At 60.1% G+C, this 25039-nt stretch overlaps 2 protein-coding genes across 2 annotated transcripts; one reads left to right on the forward strand and one right to left on the reverse strand.

Annotated features, from left to right (window-relative positions):
* The first annotated feature begins 52 nt into the window (after nt 1-52).
* Nucleotides 53-19721, forward strand: CLCN7 (chloride voltage-gated channel 7). Its single transcript, XM_064389986.1, has 25 exons — nt 53-237; nt 7011-7082; nt 7688-7759; nt 7977-8042; nt 8622-8754; nt 9142-9251; nt 9948-10028; nt 10401-10463; nt 11142-11225; nt 11357-11450; nt 12181-12245; nt 12681-12797; nt 13101-13155; nt 13670-13730; nt 14220-14358; nt 14602-14695; nt 15897-16066; nt 16365-16416; nt 16684-16811; nt 16954-17039; nt 17524-17656; nt 17751-17810; nt 18130-18306; nt 18407-18487; nt 18602-19721. The coding sequence occupies exons 1-25, from the start codon at nt 106-108 to the stop codon at nt 18686-18688; spliced, it is 2412 nt and encodes an 803-aa protein (XP_064246056.1). The 5' UTR covers nt 53-105; the 3' UTR covers nt 18689-19721.
* Nucleotides 19722-20312: 591 nt separating this feature from the next.
* Nucleotides 20313-24791, reverse strand: PERCC1 (proline and glutamate rich with coiled coil 1). The gene is made up of 3 exons (XM_064390134.1): nt 22582-24791; nt 22359-22456; nt 20313-21129 (listed from the first exon to the last, which is right to left on the reverse strand). Exon 3 carries the CDS (start codon nt 21098-21100, stop codon nt 20429-20431), a length of 672 nt encoding a protein of 223 aa, XP_064246204.1. The 5' UTR covers nt 21101-21129; nt 22359-22456; nt 22582-24791; the 3' UTR covers nt 20313-20428.
* Nucleotides 24792-25039: the final 248 nt, after the last annotated feature.

The raw sequence follows: 25039 nt of genomic DNA on the forward strand, positions 1-25039 counted from the left end.
GAGCCCCGGGGCGGCGCGGCCGCCCCGGCGGGCACGTGAGGCGGCGCGGCGGTCACATGAGCGCGCGGCGGGGCAGGCCCGGCGCAGCCGCCGCCGCCGCCCCGCATGGCCAACGTCGCCAAGAAGGTGTCCTGGTCCGGCCGCGACCGCGACGACGACGACGAGGACGGGCGTGCGGGCGAAACCACCCCGCTGCTGAACGGTACCGGCCCGGGTGCGGCGGGCAGCGGCCGGCAGGTGGGTCCCGCCCCGGGAGCGGGGGCTCCGCGGCGGAGGGAGCACGGAGCGGGCCGGGCCGGGGCTCCGCTCCCCGCTCCCCTCTGTCCCCGGTCGTGTTTAACCGCGCTCGCTGCCCGGGGCTGGGCGGGGGCGGCCGGGGTCGCTCGGGGCTGGGAAAGCAGAGCCTGCCGGGGCGCGGGGCCGGGGGCAGCCAGGACCGGGCACTCGTGAGGGAAAATGTGAGCTGGGGCTGAGTCAGCGCCCAGCCGGCTCCAGCCCCGCTCTGCTCCTGCAGCGGGACTTGCGCTCAGCACGGCCCCGCTCCTGCCCGCCGGGGCTGCGCTCCTCGTTCGGGGAATCACGGCGTGCCTTGGGGTAGAAAAGGCCTCAGAGCTCATCCTGTTCTACCCCGGCCGTGGCAGGGACTCCTCCACCACCCCAGGCTGCTCCAAGCCCTGTCCAGCCTGGCTTTGGACACTTGCAGGGCTAGGACAGCCACAGCTGCTCTGGGCACCCTGTGCCACAGCCTGCCCACCCTCGTGTCCTACTGACATCTCATCTAGTCCCCTTCTGTTTCGTTTGAAGCCATTCCCCCTGTTCTGTCTGCATCTGTACATGTAAAACTAATTTGTGCTAAATGAAATTCTGCTAAAAATGTCTTCCTGTGAGAGCCTGTTGCCTGAGGTGCTGCTGATCACCAGCTGGGGCTCAGACAGGGCAGCCTCTAACACTGCAGGGGTGCAGGGTGTCCTGTGGGATGGATGGAGCTCCAAGGTGGGCCATGGCACAGAGGGAGGCCAGTTCCCTCTGGCACGTTAATTTGGCTAATTAAGTGAGGAGAACTTCTCTCCAGTGTGCCTCCAGGCTGCCTGCCTGGTGGTCTCTCCCCCTCATGCAGCTCAGGGAAGAAAGTGAGGCACTCAGCACCTGTCCAGGGTGAAGCTGAGGGCTGGGCTGGGCTGAGGTGTGGGGGGCAGTCAGGGTGGGACCGTGGAGCACTTTTGTGCCAGCACCAGGTGGGACAGGCATTGCTTCCAGGTGGCATCTGGGATTTCCTGTGGAGGGTTTTCTGGGAGACCTGAGCTTAGCCAGGGAGGAGCAGTGCCAGATTCTGGCAGCTGTTAGCAGGGATGTCTGGCCCAGCACGATTCTGTGCTGCCTTGCTCCTGGGCAAGTCAGAACAGCAGGCTAATTAGAGGGAAATGCAGGGCTCGTTAGGCTGGAAGAGCCTTGTGTGCTGCTCTGGGAGCAGGGAATGGCAGCTGTGCCATGGCAGCTGCTCTGGGGTGGAAATAAAAGTAATCCCGCTGGGCAGTGCCACAGGACCCTGTATATTTACAGCACAAAGGGAGTTCTGGGGGTTTGAAGGGTGTTAGGGAAGGGATTAACCAGATCTCATGGCTGGGGGTCATTAGGAAAGGCTTTTCCTGGTGGTTTGGAAGAAGTGCCTGAGGCCTGCTGCAGCAGGGGCAGTTGGAGGTGGGCACCCAGCCCCACCAATGTGATTTGTTGTCACTGTGTCCCTGCACAGTGCAGGCAGCTCAGCTCCAGCTGGTGCCATGGTTCTGCGTGGCATTTTCCTTGGCAAGGAGCAGAGGGGTACCTTGCTGGGGCTGCAGAGCACACGTGCCCCTGGCAGTGGCAGCTGGGCTGTCTCTGTAGGGCTGGGGCTGTATTTTGGGGTCGGGCAGCTGCCTCTCCCTTTGCCCCAGATGATTTTCAGTCGTGTGGATTGAAGCTGGAAAGCAGGACAGCTTTGGGAGAGAGATAAAGAGAGGCTGGAGCTGCTTAGCTCGGGGGAGATTTAAACCTGGGCTGTGGTAATACAGTAAGAATGTCCCCTAACATCACTCATTCCCTTTGTCACGTGCTTGTTAAATGGAAATGAAAGTGATCTTAAGGTGACCAGAGGAAACAGGGGTCTGCAGCTCCCCAGCTGAGAGGGACTGAGATGAGTTCTGGTGGGCAGGGGGTGAGGAGAGGCTGGATAAACACACCTGGGGCTGTGGGAGGCCTGTCCCTGAGGTCTGCTCTGCTCTGGGGCCAGCTGAGCCTTCATCCTCTCACCAGGGCTTTCTGGTGCCTGCAGCACATCAAGGAGTGAAGGCAGCCTGTGTCTCTGAGCATCATGCCTGCTGGGGGCTGTCTCTCTCCTGAGCCACGTGTGTTGCTTCTCAGGCTGGGAAGTGGGTGGAAAATTTTAGTGAGAGCAGCCAATTTCCATCATGAACCATTTTTTGTGGAAGAACGTTTCTCCTTCGCTACCATCAAAGATATTTGTGCTGAAGTGCCTTGACCTTGGGATTAATTTAATGCTCCTGTTTCAAAGGGTGCCTGCAGCCAGGGGTCACCACCATGAAGACAAGGCTGATGTTGGGCAGCTTGTCCTTCTTAGCCCCTGTGTGTTTATTGTGCATCTCTGCAATTTGCTGGTCTCATTTTCTTTAATCTCAAGTTACAATGTGCACAAAAGTGGCCAGGCTGCAATCAAGAAATCTTGGTGGGAGGAGGCAGAAAAAGGGAAGTACGAGTGCTGGGTGAGCCCTGATTCCTGGCAGATGGGCTGCAGATTGCACACCCCAGGTTACTGTCAGAGGCTGCTTGTCCCTGCCCTGGAGAGCCACTGCCCTGAGTGGTGGCAGGAGCCTCCCCCAGCACAGGAACTTCAGGAAGTTTTCTGCAGCTTGCTCAAGCCATCGGGGACTGGCAGTGCCTCATCCTTGTGCTGCTCCTGTGCCAAGGGAAAGGCCAGGGCAATGCCAGCATTTCCCATGCTCGTGGAGGTGAGGGTCAAGCAGCAGCTGTGCCCTGGCAGTGGCAGCAGGAGCCTGGAAGCAAAAGCCAAGTGGTGACACCTTGGGGAGAGTCCTGGTGCTTTCTCCCCTGTTGTGAGCTGGAGCTGAGGAGCCCTCTATCCTGCTGTGAGGCGTTTTGGGGATGATGCTGGGTGGGTTTGGAGCCTGGCTCAGCTGTGGCTGTGTGTGCAGGAGGGGGTTTCAAAAGCCCTGCAGCTCATCTGCCCCGTTCGCTGCTGGAGCCAGTGACAGGGTTCTCGTGCTGGTGACACACTGGTGACACAGCCTGGAGTCTTCCACCCAGGCTGGTGCCAGGGGCAGAGTGTTCTGCAGCCAAGAGGGCCCTGGGAGCTGGAAATCCTCCTCCTTCCCTCCCACAGCTTCTGTGGGCTCCTTCTGTGGTCTGTGCTGGGCTTTATCTCATCGATAACAGAAAGTCACGTGCTGCCAGTTCGTCACTGAGCACAGGATGGGGACAAGGGACAGTGTCTAGGGGGCTCTCCTCATGCTGGGTCATGTCCTGCAGGGAGGAGCCTGGCTCATCCCTGTGGAGCAAAAGCAGACACTCCCTGCTGATGGTTCTCCATCAGTGTTTGGGGGGCACGGCTTGGTTGCTGTGCACACAGCCTGGGCTGGATGGTGGGGCTCTCACAGCCTGGGCATGACTGGAAGATGGTGGTTGAGATCTTCTGCTGGATTTTTTTCATGTTGAGGTTGCTCCCCAATTTGCTCTTGCTGGTCTCAGAGTGGGTGCCAGCATAACAAAGGGGAAAGAGACCTCAGGATTCCTAGAGCTAGGAGCTTCAGTCCAGCCCCTGCTCAGAGCAGATCCCTGAGGGACACATCCACAGAGCTTTGGGTCACCACTCTGCACCCTATTTGGTCCCACGTTCAGTGTCACCAGCCACAGGGTGAACGTTTGGCTCTGATATCTAAGCAGTTTACCCACTGCTCCTTGTCCCATCAATGCAAAGCTTCAAGGGAAGTCTGGCTTTGTCCTGTCTGTAGCCTCTTGTTGGGTGTCTGGAGATGGCATGAAGAACTCCCTGAGAAGCACCAGCTTCTCTTGTATATCTTGCCATGTGCTCCAGCCCCTAACTCTCTTGCTGAGTTTGCTTTCTGTGCCTTTTCTGTCCTGGGAAGCCCAAACTGGATGCCAGGTCCTGGGTGTGCTATTGCAGGTGCCAGGTGGAGCTGTGGGATCCCTTCCCCAGATCTTCTGGCAGTGGTCTGGCACCACCCAGGAGGGGTTGACCACCTTCCCTCCAGGTCTGCAATGACACCTCTTCACTCACCCACCAGGTCACTGTAAGACTTTTTCAGCTGAGCTACTTTCTGACCACTGGGACTCCTCCATCCAGGTGCAGGGCTTTGTATTTGCCTCTGTTGCATCTGGGGGCTTCTCTGCAGCCTGGTGTGAGGTCCCTTGGAGGGGCAGCCAACGTTCCTGCCCACTAACACTGGTGAGAACTTACTTTGATTCAGACCAAGGCTCCAGATATCTCTTTGCAGAGCTCAGGATGAAATTAACTTTACCACCCCAATGGGCTGAGGGCTCATGTGCCACTGGCAGAGTGAGGCTCAGCGTGTCCCAGAGCCTCTCCTGGGGCAGGAGAGCTGTTAACCCATCTGTGCCCTCTGGGTTTTGGCAGCAGTGCATGTTTTTATGTGGGGATAATCACAGCACAGTCACACCAACATCACACGTACACAGGATCAGCAGCTGCCTTGGCTGAGTCTGAAACATCCCAAGGAGGGCTTGGGATGAGTCTTTGAGCTCAGTGAGTCTTTGAGCTGTGCACAAATAACCTTTTCTCTTGGCTCCAGGCTGCCTGAATCTCTTTTTTTTCTCTTATCCTTCTTGGGTGCTGCTGGAAGTAGCTCTTTCCTGTCCTCCTGGCATGTGATCCCTGTGGTGGTGAGACAGGAGCCAGGCCTCTGCTTGCAGATGCCACAGAGGTGCCAGGGCTCAAGGGGAGGATATTAAAATATGCTGCTTGTCTAAGGAAGTTCAGCTTCAGGCTCCACTGCACCTCCTTTCCCTCCATCTGTGCTTGTGTCCTGCTGGGGCTCAGTCAGTGGGGAATTGAGCTGCTGTGCCCTGGCTGCTTTCTCCACAGGGAAGGAGGGAACAGGGTGGGATGTCACAGGTTCAGCCACATTTGGTGTGTCTGCAGACCCCATAGCTAACAGAAGGAGAATTTTCCCTGAAGGACTGCTCCTGCCTGAGGCCTTACACAAGGGGCATGGCATGAGTGACATTTTCCATCTCCTTGCCCTGATCTTGCCCTAGATGTGTGGCACCTAGCAGGAGCCTTAAATCCTTGTGCTTCCTCAGTCCAGGTGGGTGTGTGCTCCTTTGCAAGGTGTCATCTTTGTCCCTCCAGGTTTCAGGGTGAGGAATGTGTCCTTCCCCGTCCCCAGGATGGTGGGGGCCTGGCTGGGACCTCAGCCTGCCACCAGAGCAGCTGGGCACTGGCAGGCACTGGAACAGGCAGTTCCTCTATCCAGCTCATGACCCTAAGTTCCCGTCCAGGGAGGTGACAGCTTTGTGTGTACCCAGCTCTTAGAAGTCCACTGTGGTCTGCTCTGACTGCTGGGAAAAGGCTGCACCTGGATCCTTTCCATTGGGAGTGTGGAGCCATCATGGACCAGAAGCAAAGCCCAGGGTGGTTTTGCCAAACCGGTGTCTGGAAGTGGCAGCATGGAGCACTGGGGGCTGGAGCTGCTGGGGGCTAAAAGGCACCAGAGAGGGTTTGAGAAGCTGGGACAGAACCCATCTGCAGGTCAGGGAGTGAAGGAGAATGTGGAGCAGAGGGAAAAATGGGAAAATAGGTCAGGCTGCAGACACAAAGGGATATTCTTCCTCTGCAGTGACGTGCAGGGCTCCCAGCAGCTCTGGCCTGCACGTTCCAGACGGGATCGTGGGGATTAAAGCAGCCAGGGGCTCCATCTGGGACCTGCCAGCAGAGACAGACCAACATGCCAGAGCCCTGCTGCTGCCCTCACCATCCCTCTCCTATCCTCCAGTTCTCTAACCTGGCAGCTGGGGAGGGGTGAGGCTCTGGAGGGGAAGATCTTAGTGCTGAGGAATGGTGTTTGGGCTGTCCTTGGGGCAGTGCTTGGATCCTTGTGCATCCCTGTGGGGATGGAGGGGTGACAGCAGCCCGCCTGCTCCAGCTGGGTCCCCCTGTGGCACTGCTCAGCAGCAGCCCAAGCCCCTGCTTGGAGACAGAGATGCCCCAAAAAGTCAAAAAACTCCCATGCTATGCAACTGCACTGCCAGTAAAAACCCCGAGTGCTCACCAGTGAAAGGAGAAGCTGCTCCCCAGAGGGAGATGCAAATGCTGCTTCCCAGCATCACACTGGGGCTGGCTCAGAGAGACACCAGAGTCCCCAAGGCTGTGCAGGAGCAGTGCACCCACTTCCTCCTGTGCCTCCTGGCTGGCAGCCAGCCTGGCTGTCACTCTGGTCCCAGCTGCTCAGGGGGTGACAAACATGCTGACGTGGTGTGCTGCTCTCCTGGTGGGTGACCCCCTGGAGCAGATGGCAGAGCCAGACGTGCCCTCAGCTGCCCCTTGCTGCTGGCTGGGCCTGGCAGCCGAGGGCACGTCGTGGTGAGCTTGTGGCTGTGCAGGTGGCACATTGTGCAGGGGCTCTGTCCCTCCCCAGCCCCAGGGGAGTGTGGAACGTGCTGCTCAGCACAGGTTTGCCGGCACGGCGCTCCCTGCCAGGGGCTGGTGGTGGCCAGTCCCCGGTGAGCCGCTGCTGGCTGGCACCTCCCCAGTGAGCTGGCTCTGCCAGCTGACAGGTTGGAGCAGCTCACCCAAATCCTGGCAGGCTGCTGCTGCCTCTGGTTCCCTCCGGGGTGTCGGATGCCACCTCCTCGGTGTGTCCTCTGAGAGCAGGGTGCTGCATTTTGGGGGGCTCTGGCAGTGGCAGGCGGGCAGAGCTCAGGAGTGCAGGAGTTGACCTCGTTTCCCCTTCTCTCCTCAGCTCACTCCCTCCTCCTTCCTGCGCATCGGGCAGCTGAGCAATGTGGACCTCAACGAGGACATCCATGAGCTGGTGAGTGGCACAGAGAGAGACCCACTGTTACCAGGACCCCTTCCCCTCTTCCAGTAACAGCTGCTGCTGTTCCCTCCTTCACATTCCACTTGTTCCACGAGAACTCCAGCACTTCTTCCTGGGCTGGGTGACCTCCGTGGCATGGGCAGCTGCTGCTGCCCCAGGGGCCCCTCTGGCATCCTCAGAAAATGCCCTAATTCGGAGCTGGGAACGGCTTGCACGGTCAAAGGCGTTTGGGAAACAGAATTTGGTTTCTGCCCAAAAGCGTGGGTTTGCTTGAAATAGCTCCTTGCTTTTGGCCTAAGGAATTTCCTGCCAAGGTGAAAGGTTGCCCTCCACTGGGGCATGGAGTTGCTTGTGTTCAGTGCCAGGTCAGTGTGGCAGTGGTGCTTGGTGAGGGTGCACCCCTGACAGCTGGTCCAGCTGCCTTAAATCCCACACATACTCCAAGTGGTGGAAAATCATCCCAGATCCCTGCCTGCCAAGCAGCTTGCACCTGCAGTCCTCTGTGCATGTCCTGAGCGTCAAAAGGAGTTAAACCAACACGTGGATGGGAGGGCTGGACTCTGACCTGACCATCCTAAGCTGTGCATCACATCCCACAGGAGACAGAGGTCCCTCGGCAGCGTCCCAACGAGATCCCCCACAACGAGAAGCTGCTGTCACTCAAGTACGAGGTAGGTGCCCATCTGCCCCATCTTGTGTCTGCCCTCTGGGGTGCAGCAGGTGAGGTGTGAGGGAGCAGGGCTCACAGCTGACCCACGAGGGGGGTTTCATTGCTGAAGGAGTGCATGGAGGAAGGAAAATGATAACAAGAGCAGGGTGAGGGGCTGAAGACAGTTCTCCCCAGCATGGGGGTCTCTTCTCTAACAATATCTCCCTTTCCCAAACTAGAGCTTGGACTATGACAACAGTGAAAACCAGCTTTTCCTGGAGGAGGAGAGGAGGATAAACCATGCAGTGAGTCTTGCTGGGCTGCCCACAGATCATCTCAGCTGGGGTGGACAGGGGAAACTGTTCCCTGTGCCTGGCTGCCGGGGGTTTCTCTGTGCCAGAGGAGGTTGTGCTTAAAGCCTTGGTTGAGCTGGGATGGGTTTATGGGCACTGACCAGCTTGTGACAAGCTGTGAAACCACAGAATCAAGGAGCCAGCATGAGGTGGTTGGAATGGGAGCTCATCTGGGTGCACATGGTGGCATTGCCTGGTGGTATGGGGCAGCAGAGGGACTTCTGGAGTCATGTGAAACATCTGCCCTGGGGGCTTTGGGAATCAGTGCCACAGCAAGAATCCCAGCAGGATGGGCCTAATGGAGGCAGGCAAGCTAAAAAAGTATCTCTGTGGGATCCCTAAGGTGCAAGAGCACTGCTTAAAATAAGTAAATTGTGTCCAGGCTTCACTGGATCAGCCAGCATCGGTACTCCCTGGCTCTCCTCAGAGCTTCCCAGGCTCGGGAGGGCGCTGGGGAAGGTGGCAGTGTGTTGGGGTGCCCTGGATGCCAGGCTGGCTGGCAGCAGGGTGTGAGGGCTGTGTGCCCCTCAGGCTTTCCGCACGGTGGAGATCAAGCGCTGGGTGATCTGCGCCATGATCGGCATCCTCACCGGCCTCGTGGCCTGCTTCATCGACATCGTGGTGGAGAACCTGGCTGGCCTCAAGTACCGCGTGGTGAAGGACAGTATCCTCACACAGCTCTGCCTGCTGGCCAGCTGGGACCTCTGGCATCTCCTGGCAGTGTGACAGAGGGGCCGTGGGGGAGGAGGGCAGCGCTTCCTCGCTCCGGTTTGGTGGCACAGACTCTGCTGCCCAGCTGCTCTGCAGGGCTGAGCTGTGCCTGGGCACTGCTGTAACAGGAGGCTCATTTCATCTGCCTTGGATGCTCTGAGTGACAGGGGGCTTGGAGCAACCTGGCCTAGTGAATGGCATCCCTGCCCATGGCAGGGGGTTGGAGCTAGATGGTTTTTAACGTGGCATCCAACCCAAACCACCCTGTGGTTCTGTGAGATGCTGGGGTGGGAGGATGGTACCCAAGCAATACTGGCCTTTCCTTGAGCTGCTGCCCCAGACATTGACAAGTTCACAGCCAAAGGGGGCCTCTCTTTCTCCCTGTTACTCTGGGCCACCCTGAATGCCAGTGTGGTGATGGTGGGCTCTCTGATCGTTGCCTTCATAGAGGTAAGAGTTTGGAATTGTTCTGGGCTCTTTACATGGGCAAAGCAGGGTCATGTTTCCAGAAAACATGAAAAATTTTGTGAATAGTGAATGTGTTTCTGCCACTTTTGCTCCTGGTAGCACCAGCTCCTTGGTGTTTGCTCCAGCTGTGCTCTGGGGTTTCTGTGGGGTTTTTGTGGGGCTGGCAGGCTCTGGGATGTGCTGGCAGCCTGGGGCAGAGGCTGTGCTCCAGCCTTGGGTGGGGGTGCAGCTCTCCCAAGCCTTGGCCTAGCTCAGCCTCTCTGTGTTGGGTGTACCTGAGTACCAGCACTGACCAGTCTGGCTGGGTGCCTCAGCTACAGCCTCTGGAGGACAAGCCAGAGTCTGGGACTCCTTATGGATCACTCTAATCCACAGTGCCTTCCTTGTGGCTTTGCCTTTGTTTTCCCTGGTCACCAAGTGTGACATTTCTGTAGCTGTGACAGGATGGGGGAACACCTCAGTGTCCCCAGGAACCCATCCAGCTCCTTTTCCTTGGCACATTTGCCCTTAGGAAGTGGGTGTCTCCCTCAAGCCCATCTCCAGAGCCTGTTGAAGAGCTTTGGCCTCATCTCAGAGCCACCCTGAGGGTGTGCTGTGTGTGCCCTGTGTTGAGAGACAGGGGTGAGGTGGCTGGTGTGTCCCCATCCTGTGTGTGACAGCTCTCCCTGCTCCCTGCAGCCCGTGGCAGCTGGCAGTGGCATTCCCCAGATCAAATGTTACCTCAATGGTGTGAAGATTCCACATGTTGTCCGGCTCAAGGTAGGAAGCAGGAGGTGGTGGGATGGCCTCGGCACATTGTGTGGTCCTGGAGTGGTCCCTGCCCTCACTGTGGCACAGCAGAGGCTGGCAGGAGCTCCCAGCTCCATAGCTGTGTCCCCCCAGTGCCCAGAGGTTAAATCTCCTGCCCTGGGACCAGCAGCTGGCACTGGGAAGAGCAGCTTTGCGTAGACTTTCGCTCTAGCTAAGAAGAAAATTGACCAAGCCTGTTGCCACAGTGTGGGGGCTGAGAATCACGAGTTCCCTGGAGTCCTTGGCTCCTCCCATGCCCACTGGGGTGTGTCCCCTGTGGCTGCCATGGCTGTGTTCCTCATGCCACCCCCGTGCCATGCTGTGTCCTTCTCTGTGTTGCAGACCCTGGTGATCAAAGTCTGCGGGGTCATCCTCTCGGTGGTCGGCGGCCTGGCTGTTGGCAAGGTGAAGTGCACCAAGTGCTCTCTGACATGCTGCTGACCTGTTGGTCCCTGCTGCTGGCACTTGTGTCACAGCATGTGCTGGGGACAGGGTGCTCAGGGCCCTGTGGTGACGTCCCTGTGTTATTCCCTGGTGTCTGCTGGCCAAGGTTACTGCAGCACTGCCAAGTTTGGGGAGCCCCTGGGGCACATGGTGCCACCGTGCCAGCCTGTGTGTGGCTTGGCTGAGGCAGAGAGCAGCAATCCCTGTCCATCAGTGGCTGTCCCTGCAAACAGTAGATGGGGGGAGAGTTGGGTGCCCCACTGGGACCTTTCTGACCTGCTGGGATTGAAGGCAGGCAAGGGAAACACTTGTTTCCTCAGCTGGTGGGAACAGGAGGTGGGCAAGGGAGGCACATGCTAGGATAAGGATTTCATAAAACCATGGAATGGCTTGGGTTGGAAGAGATCCTAAAGATCATCTCATTCCAAGCCCCTGCCATGGGCAGAAACACCTTTCACTAGACCAGGTCGCTCAGAGTTCTGTGCAACCTGGTCTTGAACACCTCCAGGATGAGGAGGGGGAAAACATCAGGTTTCCCTGAGGGAAACACTCCCAATCCAGCTTCAGGACTGCAAGCTGGTGAGCAGCATTCAGCCACGTTCTTCCTTCCCTGATCTGCCTGTGCTCTCTGGCCCCTAGGAAGGACCCATGATTCACTCTGGATCCGTGATTGCTGCTGGCATCTCCCAGGGCAGATCCACGTCCTTAAAGAGAGACTTCAAGGTTGGTGTTGAGGTCCGAGGGGTTGTGCTGTGCCAGCCCAGGCTGTTCCCGTGTGCCTTGGCATCATCCCCTGTGTCCTGCCTAAGCTCAGGCCCTGGCCAGCCCTGAAGGTGCCTTCACTCCTGTTTCAGATCTTCGAGTACTTCCGCAGGGACACCGAGAAGAGGGATTTTGTGTCGGCCGGAGCTGCCGCCGGCGTCTCGGCCGCGTTCGGCGCCCCCGTGGGTGTGTCTCTTATTTATTATATATTATATTATAACAAAGGATTTTTTGCAGAAGAGTCTCACTGAAATATGAGATTATAAAGTTGTATTTTTTTAACACTGTGAGGAAAAAAGGTTTTTTTTGGAGTACAATGATGTGGTGGTTTTTTTGAAGAGTTTCAGTGATTTTTTTAAGGGTTTTTGAGTTTTAAAAGTCAAAGTTCTTGGAGATTTGATGTTATAGTCTTCTCTTAGTATGTTCAGAAGTGGAGTAAATTTATAATTCGTAATTTTTAAAACAGATTGATCTCCTTTAAAAGCTGCTGTAAATTTTATAAGGTGTTGACTTTGCTGACCTGTTGGTCCCGTGTTGAAGTTGTATTTTTTGTGGTTTGATTTTTTTGTTCTGTCATCTTCTATTTTAGATATTTCTAGGGTGAGATTGCTTGTATTTTTGATGTTGAAATTCCTAGTCTAGTATTTTGAACTTCAGTGATGACGTTGTCTTGAGTCTGGTTTATTTGATTTTGGGTTGTTGCTCTCTGGCACTGAGCAGTGCCTGGACATGGATTTCCTCAGGAGGTTGCTCCTACCTGCTTGGAGGCATCTCTTGGGATCTGCACAGGGCACTGCAGGGGCCTCACAAGTTTTCCTGCCAGGCCATGCAGGTGTTGGCCCTTCCCAAGGGCAAGGGGCTCCTCTGCCTCAGATGCACGTGCCCCTTGTGTAGATGTTGTATCTTGTGTTTGCAGGGGGTGTCCTGTTCAGCTTGGAGGAAGGGGCTTCCTTCTGGAACCAGTTCCTGACGTGGAGAATCGTAAGTGCTGGAGAGCAGTGGAGAGCTGCTGGTTCTGGTGTGAGGCATTGCCTTTTCTGGGTGCCCTGCAGCCCCAGGCCTCCTGACACCCCTGCTCCAGCGAGGCCCCATCCCAGGGAGCAGCATCCCAGCTCCCCTCCTGTGCCCTGCTCCTCAGGGGCTGAATTTGGGCCTGGCTGCCAGCTCCTTTCCAAGGGAGCTGCCTTGGGCTGTGCCCCAGGGCAGCAGAGAGGCAAAAGGAGAAGCCAGAGCCTGGTCAGTGTAAGCTGCCCAGAGTGCCACCACAGGGAATGTGACCTCCTGTCCCCACCACACCATGGGCACCAAACCCTGCCCAGGGGCCTTGGGGGTGGTTTGGGGTAGTGCACAGAGCCTGTGGTGAGGAAATGGGGCTGGGGGCACTTGGCAGTGACTCTGGGCTGCATCTCCTTCCAGTTCTTTGCCTCCATGATCTCCACCTTCACGCTGAACTCTGTCCTGAGCGTTTACCATGGCAATGCCTGGGATCTCTCCAGCCCTGGCCTTATCAACTTTGGCAGATTTGACAGCGAGGTAGGCACAGGTATTCCCCATGCAGGGCTTTGGGGAGGGGTTGGAAACAGCCCTTAGCAGCTTTGGGGACATCAATTTGTCAATGACCTTGCCCAGGGCCGAGGCAGGCTCTGCCTTAGCAGGTTGTGGGGTCTGGCCAGATCTCAGCTCCACCAGCCCCAGCAGAAGGAATTTCTGGGGGCTGTGGGCTGTTCAGGGGAGACTTGTGTCAGTGTAGAGCTGTGCTGTCCCAGCAATGAGTGACTGACTGTGGGACTGCAGATGGGCCAGGAGATGTGAAACCCACTTCTTTGTTGCTTGCAGAAAATGGGATACACAATCCAGGAAATTCCCATCTTCATCTTTATGGGAGTGGTTGGTAAGAGAATGCTGCTGTTTCCATTTGATTAGTCTGAATAATTTCCTCTGTTCTCTGTCTGGGTCTAAAAAGTTTTGGTGTCCAGTTTCCTGGAGAAAATGGGGAATCCATTAAATTCTGGAGCAGAGGCTGCTTGTGGGGCTTATGCAGGGATGAGAGCTGGATCCTGGCCCAACCTTAGTAGCAAAGTGAAGCCCCTTTAACCCATGTCGAGCAGAGTCAGTGTGTTGCAGCCCTGGGCAGCCCCTTGCTGCCATGTGAGCTGTCCTTCTCCCCATGGATTTGGCCTGTCCTCTGCCTGCCTGGTGCCAGCACTGTGACATTGGCTCCTGGCCACCTGCTGCTGGTGCCAGGCTCCTCTTGCTGCCAGGTCCTGGCTGGCTGCAGGGACAGCATCCACATGTGCCAGGGCTGCTGGTCACTCTGGATGGGTTGTGGATGATCTTCAGAGGTTCCTCGTGTGGTGGGCAGCCTGGGCCCTGCGTGCTGAGCTTTTCCTCTCTGTCATTTGCAGGTGGGATCCTCGGAGCCCTGTTCAATGCCCTCAATTACTGGCTGACGATGTTCCGGATCAGGTAAGAGCCCACGGGTGAGGAAGGGGATTGATGTGGCTTGGCTGGTGCCTTCTGCATTCCCTCAAAGAGGCATTCCCACACAGAGCAAGGCTGTAATCTCTCATTTAATGTGAGCAACAGCAGTTCCTGAAAGATGCCACGTGCCTCTCACTGCCTGTGGCTGTGACCCACAGCAGCCCAGCACTCCTCTGACTCTGCCAAATATTTCTCTCCAGTGACTGGGGGGCCCAGAGAGGTGCAGACACTGCAGACCTGACTGTCATGTGCTCTGAGAGGACTAAGAGAAGGGAGAGAGCTGCTAAAGCCAACTGAGACCAGTCTGGCCCAGCCAATACCTGTCACCAGCTTTTCAAGCAGCAGGACAGCCTGTCAGGGTCTGAGCAGGGAGCAGAGGCAGCCAGACTGTCATGTGCCTGATGTGACATGCCCAGCCAGGCCGTGCTGATGCTGCCCACACCCCTGGTGCCACTCTCACTCCTCTCTTCACAGGTACATCCACCGGCCCTGCCTCCAGGTGGTTGAGGCCATGCTGGTGGCAGCAGTGACAGCGACTGTGGGCTTTGTCATGATTTACTGCTCAAGAGATTGCCAGCCCATCCAGGGGAGCTCTGTGGCATATCCCCTGCAGGTAGGACCTGCTGCAGAGCAGCATTCAGGGTGGGGGCTCCCTGGGTCTGGGGGGCTCAGCAGGGAGACAAGACCCTGCTGGGTTTGGGACACTGGACCTCGCAGCTGATGCCCTCCAGTGCAGGCAGAGCTGGAGACCCAAGGGTGCTGCAGGTGTCCTCCCTGCCCAGAGCTGCCTCCTCGCTGGCACACGTCCCCCAGCCTTCCCTGCCACTTCTAACCCTTCCTTATCTTGCCTTTTCAGCTTTTCTGTGCTGATGGAGAGTACAACTCCATGGCCACTGCCTTCTTCAACACTCCAGAGAAGAGCGTTGTCAACCTCTTCCATGACCCTCCAGGTCAGTGCACCCAGCAGTGAGGCCTTGAACGTCAGCAGAGAGGCTCCATGTGTGCCTTGGCCCCTGCTGGGACAAGGCAGAGGATGATCAGCCCATGAGGGCTTCCCAAAACACTGTGCTACAGTGGTGGAAGGAGGAGGGATGGGTGCTGTGCCTGGTGGCACCTCTGAGCTCGGCCAAAGGGCTGTGGGGCCAAGGACCTGGTTTTGGTCGTGCACATTTGCAGGCTGTGTCGCTTCTGAGTTGTGTGAGAGCGTGTCTGACCTTTGTCTGTCTGAAGTCTGTTCTGGAAATGTTGCTGGGATGTTTTCTTAATTAGCAGGGCCACTTGCCCCATAATGACTTTACCTTCTGGGCAGGTTGTGGAGGTGGATCTTGGGGTTTGGATTTGCTTGGGAAATGCAGTTTGGTTCCCAGGTTCTAGCTCCACTTTCCTTGGACCTGGTGTAACCCCAGTGTCTCCTCTGCCTGCTGTGGAATCTGAGTTCTGTGCCCAGCTGCACATGGGTGGGGAACAGAGAGATCCTCAGCCCAGAGGGTGCAGCTTGGCCACCTGCAGCCAAGAGAGGACCATCCTGTGTCCTGGGGCTGCTCCCTGCAGTGCTGGGTCCTCCTGGCTCAAGGCTGCTGTCTGAAGGAGGGGTTGCAAAGTACTTGTTTAAACTAGACTGGGGTGCTCAGCAATCCTAAAGTAGCACTTAGCTGGGCTGTGGGGTCAGCAGGGTCTCACTGGGATGGCACAGCCTGTGCTGTGGGACAGCATGGCACTGGCTGGAGCTGCCGTGGGAGCTGCAGGATGGGAGGGACTTTGCAGGACGTGCCCTGCTCAGTTGATCCCAAAGCTGGCAGTGGGACCTCTGTCCTCCCAACCTTGTCCTTCAGCCCTGGCAGTCCCTCCCTCAGGGCCTTGAAGTTCATCATGGGAGTCTGGGAACCACAGGGCTGGGAGGGGATGAGTCACAAGATGGAGGGATGGGATGTGAGGGCTTGGGATGGCACTGGCTGGGTGGGGGGCTGCTGGAGGGGGCAGAAATGACCTGAAGAGCCAGTTTGAAAGGCTGTACCTGTGCTGCCAGGGCAGGAGGTGCAGCCCAAGAAGAGGGGTTCTCACTGCTGGGAGTGAATTGTGGGGCTGCTGCTGCCTGATCAGTGTCCCCTGGGCTGTGGGATCAGCACTGACTCTGTTCTGTCCCCACCCCAGGTTCCTACAACCCCATGACACTGGGCATGTTCACACTGATGTATTTCTTCCTGGCCTGCTGGACCTATGGCCTGACAGTGTCTGCAGGGGTCTTCATCCCCTCCCTGCTGATCGGGGCAGCCTGGGGGAGGCTCTTTGGCATCTCCCTGTCCTACCTGACCAAGGGCTCGGTGAGTCCTGCCTGGAAACCAGGCACCCAGCTCTCCTCCCTCACTGCTGGGCTGGTGGCATGTTCAGGCAGCGTGCCTGGAGCTGGCTGAAAGCTCTGAAGTTGGCTGGCTCCTTGCTCGATGTCTTCCTGAGCTGGGTCTGAGCCTCCCAACGTCCCAGTGGAGCCCTGCCAGCAGCTGGGTTGTTCAGGCAGCTCTCCCCACTTTGAAGGGGGGTTTGGGGGCCAGGACTCTGCTGACTGTTCTGAATGCCCTGGAGCCAGCAGGTGACTTGGCTCCTTTTCTTTCCTGTGCTCAGATCTGGGCTGATCCTGGGAAGTATGCCCTGATGGGAGCTGCTGCACAGCTGGGTGAGTTGCCCATGGCACAGTGTTGGTTGGGGTAAAGATGTCATGGGAAAAAGCACTCCCTGCTTCCCTGACAGCTTCCTTCCCAGCTGAAGCCCAGCCTGTCAGCTTCCTCATCACCCTGCCAAGCACAGTGAGGGCTGGGCTGGCCCGGGGCACCCCTGGGTGGGCATTCCTGGATCACTGAGAGGTTCAGGGCCCTCAGCTGTTCTGTGATGCCCTCACTCTGTGTTTCCTTGTCCTTCTAAACCCCCTGGGTGTCTCTGGCAGGTGGGATCGTGCGGATGACCCTGAGTCTCACTGTCATCATGATGGAGGCAACAGGCAACGTCACCTATGGCTTCCCCATCATGCTGGTGCTGATGACAGCAAAGATTGTGGGAGACTACTTTGTGGAGGTGAGGGCTGGTGTGCTCCCCAGGGCTGGGAGGCCACGGGGGCCAGGACAGGCATGTGCTCGCTCTAAGGGATGAGCTAATGCCTGGCTGTGCCCCTTGGCATCTCACCAGGCCTCTGCTGATGGCTTGGCTCTTGTTGCAGGGACTGTACGACATGCACATCCAGCTGCAAAGTGTCCCCTTCCTGCACTGGGAGGCCCCAGTGACATCCCACTCCCTCACAGCCAGGTAGGTGGGCTGGGCATTGCTGTGGCAGCAGCCTTTGGACCCAGTGTTGGCCTGAGCTGGGAGTGGAGGTGGTGACCTTTTGGTTACAGGAGCCTGCTGTCCCCTGGTACCCCAGCTCAGCTTCTTCCCCAGCAGGGATGTGATCTGCAGTGTGTTCCTTCCTCTCTCCCTGACAGCTTTTGGGGACAGAGGAGGCATCAGCATTGAGTCATGTGTGTTGGGGGGATATTTAGGGTGTGAGGGTGCTGAGGCCCTGGCAGAGGGTGCCCAGAGAAGCTGTGGCTGTCCCATCCCTTGAACTGCTGTCCAAGGGCAGGTTGGACAGGGTTTGGAGCCATCTGGTCTAGTAGAAGGTGTCCCTGCCCATGGAAAGGGTTTGGAATGAGATGAGCTTCTAGGTCCCTTCCCAGCAAACCAGTGTATGACTGCAGGATGCAGTGAGTGCTGCCATGGGGCTGTGTTCCACCCAGAGCTTTCCCTGCAGGGAGGTGATGAGCACTCCTGTCACCTGCCTGCGGAGGATCGAGCGCGTGGGCACGGTCGTGGACATCCTCAGTGACACCTCCTCCAACCACAATGGCTTCCCCGTGGTGGAGAGCAACCCCGACACCACACAGGTGGGCTGGGTGCCCCTGGGGAGGGGATGCAGCTGGGGTGGCCCCCCGAGGGCTGGCTGCAGCATGGGACCCTCACACACGGTGCCTGTTGCAGGTTGCCGGGCTGCGGGGTCTGATCCTGCGTTCCCAGCTCATCGTCCTGCTGAAGCACAAGGTGGGTGATGCTGCCTGGAGACTGCCTTGTGTCTGCTGTCCCAGTCCTGTCTCAGGCCCCTTGCTGCCTGCCTTGCTCAGCTGGCACAGGGTCCCTGTCCCTCAGCTCACCCAGGGGGATGGTGGTGCTGCCATTCAGTGGTGGGGTTACCCCAGCACCATCCTGCACCCCACTGGGATCACAAACCCTGAGAGAGTGGGAAACAGGCTGTGCTTCTGCGGATGGTCCACCTGTCCCACCCTTCTGCCCTTTTCCCTCCCTGGCCCTGTGCATTGTCTTGGTGCTTGTGATAGTCCCCAGCCATGTCCTTCCTCCCCAGGTTTTTGTGGAAAGGGCCAACCTGAGCGTGGTGCAGCGGCGGCTGAAGCTGAAGGATTTTCGGGACGCCTACCCCCGCTTCCCCCCCATCCAGTCCATTCACGTGTCCCAGGACGAGCGCGAGTGCATGATTGACCTCAGCGAGTTCATGAACCCCTCGCCCTACACTGTGCCCCAGGTAACGGCCAGGGACCCCTGTGCACAGCTCCCCGGGATCAGGGTGGGCAGTGGGGCTGGCCGGGGGTGCTGCAGCCCCCCAGCCCCGTTCTGCCCCGCAGGAGGCGTCCCTGCCCCGTGTGTTCAAGCTCTTCCGAGCCCTGGGCCTGCGGCACTTGGTGGTCGTGGACAATCGCAACGAGGTGAGTCCCTGCTCGCTGTGTCCAGGCAGCCTGGGCTCCTGCAGGGCACAGGGACACACTGTCCCCAGGCCCTGTGTGCCCACATCGGGCTGGACCCTGTCCCTGTTCTGGCAGGTGGTGGGGATGGTGACGCGCAAGGACCTCGCCAGGTACCGGCTGGGGAAGGAGGGCCTGGAGGAGCTCTCGCTGGCACAGACGTGAGGCAGTGTGGCCCAGCAGAGACGTGCCCCGGCCCCTGGGAGCTGGGCACCCCCTTTTGCAGGAGCTGGGGAGAGGACTGGGCCAGTCCCTGCAGGTGTCACAGTGCCTGGAGCACTGCCATGGCCATGCTGCCCTGGCCCTCCTGCCTGCTGCTGCCTTCCCACATCTACTGCCTCCTCTTGTCGCCCCTTCCTTTGCTTCCCTGAGGGATCAAAATTCACCCTTGGTTCTGTTAGCTCCTGGAATAGGCTCTCTCTGAAGGCTGGGTGAAGGCTGGAGTGTTCCATGGGGAGCAGGAGTGCCCTAGTGAGCTGGGCACAGTTCTCTGACACCGCACGTGGCCTCTGTTGCCTCATCCACCCAATCTGGGCTGTCTGGGACTTAGCCCTGCCCTAGCTTCAGCTGCAGGGCCTGTGAGAGGAGCAGAGGGGACACGATGGGGCTCCTTCCTACCCCCAGGCCCCATTCCCTGCTGGCCTGTGGTCCTGCTTTTTCTGGGTTGGGCTGAGCTCTGGGGTTGCCTCCCTGCTCCTTGGGAGTGAGGAGGGGAACGTGCCCTGCTTGGCTGTGCAATAAAAGGGCTCCCCTGGTTCTGCAGCTGCTGCCTCTGGTTCTTTCTTGGCTCCCTCAGCCACTCTGACCTATCCCATGTGTAGGGAGACACCCCTGGGCTTTGGGGCAGGGATGGGGAGGGGAGAGCTGCCTGCACTGGGGAGATGTTGGTCCTGCAGCCTGTGCCCCTCTGCCACTCCTGCAGTCCTCCCAGCACTGCTGCTCCCACACTGGGATCCAGAGTCACTCCTGGGGCATGTTCTGGCCCTTTCCAGCAGCCTGGGCCCTTCCAGGCACCCCAAATCCCACCAGCAGTCCTGGATTTGGCTGGGGATGGGAGCAAAGCCAGTCCTAGCACCTCACTTTTCCTATCTTCCCCCATCCTTGCTCCTCTCCCCTGGGACTGCCCCTTCCTCACCTGGTGCCTGGAGAGGCTTTTGACTGCAGGATCTGTGCTGAAATAAAGACTGTTTGTACTTTATTGTGGTGCTGCCTGTCTCTTGCTTCTCTTCTTGCCTTGGGGCTGAACCGAGCCCTGTCCCCACTCCTGCTGCTGGGAGGGCTCAGGCTGGGGGTGGGGGGCGGCTGTGTCCTGGGCTCAAGGCAGGGGTTGGCTGCCCCTCCCCGGCTTCTTTTCCCTTTCAACACCAACACAAAGCAGAGGATGCCTCAGCTGGGCCCTGGTAACAGCCAGGTCTGGCCCTGGGGAAGAGGAGCCAGCCCTGCTCTCGTGTGCGGGTGCAGATCCCTGGCGCTGCCCTGGGCAGGGGTGCTGCGGGGCACAGTGGGTCCCCAGGGTCCCCCTGTGTGCTCACAGCCGGCTGCTTTATGAGGCCCCGCGTCGCCCTTTGCCCCGCGCGGCCGAGATAAGGGGCTGGGATCCACCGCCTTGGGCCCAGAGTAAACACGGGCTGCTGGCTCCTGCCGCCACCGCTCCCTGCTCCTCCCGCCGCTGCCAGCAGCCCCCAGGGTCATGCCAAGGCCCGGCCCTTTGTCTGTGGCAGCAGGGACAGCGCGGTGGCGGGTGGCAAAGGACACCGCACGCGCTGCTGCCTGGCGGGAGTCATTTATTCACTCGTCCCGTCACCGGCTTCGACCCGGCAGCTCCGAGTGCCCGGTGCTGGCACCGGGGCCAGCGGGTTTATCATTAACTGGGTGGCACGTGGCGGGAGCGGGGCCGCAGCGGGGTCACAGCCCAGCAAAGGGCTCTGCCTCCAGCCCCGGGCGGCCCGGCAGCTCTGGCCCTGGCTCCGCTGTCCAGTTGGCCAGCAGGTCGCTGAAGTCAGGCGTGCCGGCGTGCAGGAGGCTGGCGGGGCCCGGGCCCGGCTCTTTCCAGAAGGAGGGCGGCAGCTTCCTGCGGTGCATGGGGGTGATGTGGCCGTACTTCCTCTGCAGCCGCTGCGTCCTGCCGCCGGCGGGCCGGCAGCGCTGCAGGCCGTACTCGAAGAGCTCGGCCAGCGGCCCCAGCCGGTGCGCGGCGCCCGGGCTGCCCCGCGGGGCCTCGGGCCCGGCCTCGGCGCTCCGGGGCGAGCCGCAGTCCGCGGGCACCGGGCGGCTGCCGGCCGCCTCCTCCCGGCCCCGCCGCCCGAAGTAGCGCTGGATGTCGCAGCTGATGAGCTCCGAGAACTTGAGGAGACGCAGCGTGGTCTCGGCGGTGCTGGGGACACTGGCCAGCTCTGGCCTCACGCTCTCCTCCACTGCTTCCACGTCCTCCTCCTCTTCCTCCTCCTCTTCTTCCTCCTCCTCCTCCTCGGAGAGGTCGGGGAAGTCGGGCTCGGGGTGTGCGGGCAGCAGCAGGCCGTGCGGGAAGGGCGAGGGCAGCCGCAGCTCGGCCAGGGGCTGGATGACACCCGCGGCCATGTCAGCACTCAGGCAGCCCCGGAGTCACCCTGCGGGCAGGGACAGCGGGTCAGGGTCACACCTGCCACCAGCCCTGACCCACCCCAGCAGCGCTGAGAGGGCAGGGAGCCGTGCTGGGCCACGCCATGGCCCCGGTGGGGCCGCAGGGCAGCAGGGATGTCCCCCACAAATAACGGGGTGTGGCATGTACCCACCAAGCTGTGGGGAAGAGGGCACTGGGTGTCCCCTGTGCATCCCCACTCAGCCCTGGGACAGCAGGCAGCAGGGATGTCCCCCACAAATAACGGGGTGTGGGATGTACCCACCAAGCTGTGGGGAAGAGGGCAGTGGGTGTCCCCTGGGACATCCCCACTCAGCCCTGGGACAGCAGGCAGCAGGGTGTCCCCACCAAAACATGGGATGTGGGGCAGTGGAAGCATAACCCTGAGTTTTGGGATGTGGAGTAGCAGAGATGCCATTCCCCTACAAGCAGCAGGACATGGGACAGTGGGGATGTTCTAGCTGAACCCTGGGACATCCAGCAACAGGGATGTCCCCATCAAACCATGGGGTGTGGGACAATGGGAATGTCCCTAAGTCATGGGACGTGGGGCAGCAAGGATGTTTGCAGTGATCTGTGGGACATGGATGTCCACACCAAGTCATGGGATGCAGGGCAGTGCTCCAGAGCTGTGGGGCACAGGGATGCTCCCCTTCACCCCAGGGCTGTGCAGGGAGGTGAAGGGGGGCTCAGCACCCACCCTGCAGCTCTGGCTCAGGGCCACAGAGCCCTGTGCCCTGCCCACACCATGGCCCCTAGGGGGGACAGTGAACCCACCGCCCCCCTGCCCTGCCCTGCCCTGGTGGGCTCTGAGCTCAGCTGGGTTTTGCTGAGCTGGATGTGGCCCCTCTGTAGCTCGTGCTGCCTGTGCTGAAGGGTCCCCAGCCCTGCCTCGCTGCAGCACACCCTGGCCATGCTGAAAGGGTCTCAGGGCAGGACCACATCCTGAGGAGCCAGACCTGCCCCTGCCACACCAAGCATGGTGCCGGGAGCTGCTCCCAGCCTCAGCTCGTCCTTGCCACCTCTGCGCGTCCCTCTTTGTGCCGTCCCCACCGCGGTACCCCCGGGCTGGGCTGCGGGGGGCTCAGCCTCACCTCCGGGCTGCGGGGAGCGGGGCCACCACAGCCTGCCCTGCCGCCACCCTCAGCCGGACAGACCCCCGGCCGGACAGACCCCCGGGACTGGAGGGCACGGCCCGGCCCGCGGCTCCGCACTCACCTTGGCGCTGCCCGGCCATGCATAGGCTCCCGCGCCGCTCCCCTGCCCGTCCCTCCACCTGGGCCTGAAGTATTTATAGCGGGGCAGCGAGCTGACGGCTGGCAAATATTTGGTAGCCGTATTGTAATAGTAGACTCGGTAAACAGAGCTGGGGTTTGCTTTAGCACCCAGCAACGGGAGAGCGGCGCGGGGAGGGACGCGGGGACGGGAAGGCAGGGCTCACCTTAATGGTTCACTCGCCAGGGGATTTTCAAGTGTTGTCCCTGTAAATTCACCTATTAAATCGGCAGCCCCAGCTGCCAAACTGCCCGCACACTTGTGCCGAGGGCTCTTATCTCCCCGCTGATTGGAGGTGAAATCAAGCTTTGTCAAATAGGCGTAAAATTAAATTTCATGCTATTTTGACTCCTGGAGTAGGGATCTTCTGAAGAACATACTGTGTATCGAGCCATGCCTCTGCAAACAGGGGCTGCCGCTGCAGTGGGCAAAGCCTTTCCCTGGGTACCCCCAGGTGCTGCAGCACCCTCGTGCAGGTTCAGACCACTCATCTCCAGCCTTCGAGATGGATGTTGGGCTCCCCGACCTGAGAGAGGTTTTGGAACCTGTGGATGCAAGCGTGGACATGCCACGTGGAGAGTGTCCGGGCCAGCCCCAGGGCAGGGACAGAGCTGGGTGACAGCATTTTTAGCCTGTGCTGTGGCCCGTGGCTCCCCTGTGAGGACAGGGACAGTGGCAATCAGCTCAGATCCCAGGCTGTGCCAGAGGTGCCATGGATGTGCCAGCAGGGTCATCTGGGGCAGCACAGAACAGGGCCAGGGGACACAGGTGGCTGGGGATGCAGGGTGGCCGGGGACACAGGATGGCCAGAGTGCACAGGACAGCCTGCCCCTGACAGCTGAAGGGATGGCAGGGGTCTGACACAGCACCAGATCCTGTCACAGATGTTGGGGACACTCAGGGAGTGGGGCACTAGCCCCTGGGCTTGGGGACAGCCACAGCCCTGATCCAGAGCTGCCCTGTTCTCCTGTTTTTGGGGTGTCCGCAGCCCCTGGTCTCTCCCTCGGAGCCCTCCCTGCCCCGAGCACCGTGTTCCGAGGTGTCCGCAGAGCTGAGAGGGGCTCCCCGCTCCTGGCAGGGAGTGTCCCAGCCTGCGGGGCTGTCCCCCCGCTGCCCGGGCCGGCAGCCTGGGGCTCCCTGCGGGGGCAGGGCTGGGCACCTCTCCCTCTCCTCTCCCCTCTCCAAACACTGCCGCGGCCAGGCGGGGGCAGCCGGCTCCGGGCACTGCTGGGCAAACACGGCGGACGGGAGCTGATTAGCCACGGGCACCCCTCGGGCTGCTCCCTGGTGTCACCCATTGTCACCCGCCCGGCCCGGCACAGCTTGGCACTGCTAGCGGACAGCCGCGCTGATCCCCGGGGAAAGGCGGCTCCTCTGCTGTCCCCAGCCACCTCTGCCCAGGCAGGCAGGAGATGGGAGAGCTCCCACAGCCTCGGGCTGGCTGGAGGAAAGGGCTGCACGGACCCTTTGGCCAGCTGGGGAGGGTCCGGGCAGGCTGGCGAGGAGGTGTGGGGAGCACATGGCTGGGCTGCTGGCTCGCAGAGCTGGGAGTGAGGAGGTCTCCGTCCTCTGTGGGAAGGAATCGGAAGGATAAGGAGCACCCAGGGCTCAGCAGGACCGTCCCAAGGCAACGCCACTGCTCCTGCAGCAGCCTTGGGCGTGTGGCTTTGCCCCCTTGGAGTGCCCAGGGTGGCCATCCCTGCTCCACACTTTGCCAGGGCCGGGCATGAGGAGCTGCTGTCCCACAGGGAAGGGGTCTCCTGCCTGCAGAGACCCAAGCAGGGGGCTCGCAGACCCCTTCTGATTCTGCCCAGCCGGGATGCGGCAGCAGAGTGGGGCGGCGGCACAGCTCTGCCCGGGTCTGGCTCACGCTGCCTCTCCCCGAAAGCCAACGGAGCTTCAAACCGGGGGGAAAAGGAGCTTCAAACCGGGGGGAAAGCAGGCATGGGGAAAGCAGGCATGGCTGCGGCAAATCCTGCACCAGCGCTCCGGCTCTGCTGCCCGGGGAGCCCTGCGGCAGCAAAGAGAGCGGGTGGGATTTCTCCGGCTCGGGGAGCATCCAGAGAGCAGCCGGGGCCCGGAGCTCCAGGAGAAGAGACAGGAGGTGAAACTCAAGGGAGCGGTGCGAGCTGGAGCTCACAAAGCCAGGCAGGGAACGCAGCAGACGGCAGAGCCCCGCAGCAGCCCAGGCTCCCGCAAAACCACGGGCTCACCCCCCCGGCAGCTGGGGGAGCAGCCACGGAGCGCCCAGCGCTGCCCCGCCGTGTCCTCGGCGCTCTCCGTGGCCAGGGGGGTTCGTCCCCTCGTCCGTGCGCCCGCCCTGCCTCCTGGTGCTCCCGCCGGCCCCGGCCGCGTGTCCTGTCACCCCCGCCCCGGCAGGCGCTTTCCTCGCCCCGCATTCCCCCTGCCCGCATTCCCCCTGCCCGCATTCCCCCTGCCCGCATTCCCCACGGCGGCCCCGAGCTGCCGCAGCGCGGCGGGGCCGGCAGCCAGCGCAGCCCGGGCCTGCTCCGGGCACCGGCCTGTCCCGGGGCGCCGCGGCAGCCTGGCTACTGTGCCCACGCCCGGCCAGCCCCGGGCACCGAGCCCCGGGCACCGGGCACCGGGCACGGCGGGGGTGGGTC

This window comes from Passer domesticus, chromosome 15 (genome assembly GCF_036417665.1).
Source record: "Passer domesticus isolate bPasDom1 chromosome 15, bPasDom1.hap1, whole genome shotgun sequence".
NCBI classification, from domain to species: domain Eukaryota; kingdom Metazoa; phylum Chordata; class Aves; order Passeriformes; family Passeridae; genus Passer; species Passer domesticus.

Excerpts from the sequence above, each read along its gene's own strand:
- CLCN7 (XM_064389986.1), top strand. The coding sequence starts at position 106 with ATGGCCAACGTCGCCAAGAAGGTGTCCTGGTCCGGCCGCGACCGCGAC. Across the intron at positions 10,029-10,400 it reads CACATGTTGTCCGGCTCAAG|ACCCTGGTGATCAAAGTCTG; the intron begins GTAGGAAGCAGG and ends TCTGTGTTGCAG. Across the intron at positions 12,246-12,680 it reads AGTTCCTGACGTGGAGAATC|TTCTTTGCCTCCATGATCTC; the intron begins GTAAGTGCTGGA and ends ATCTCCTTCCAG.
- PERCC1 (XM_064390134.1), bottom strand. The coding sequence starts at position 21,100 with ATGGCCGCGGGTGTCATCCAGCCCCTGGCCGAGCTGCGGCTGCCCTCG.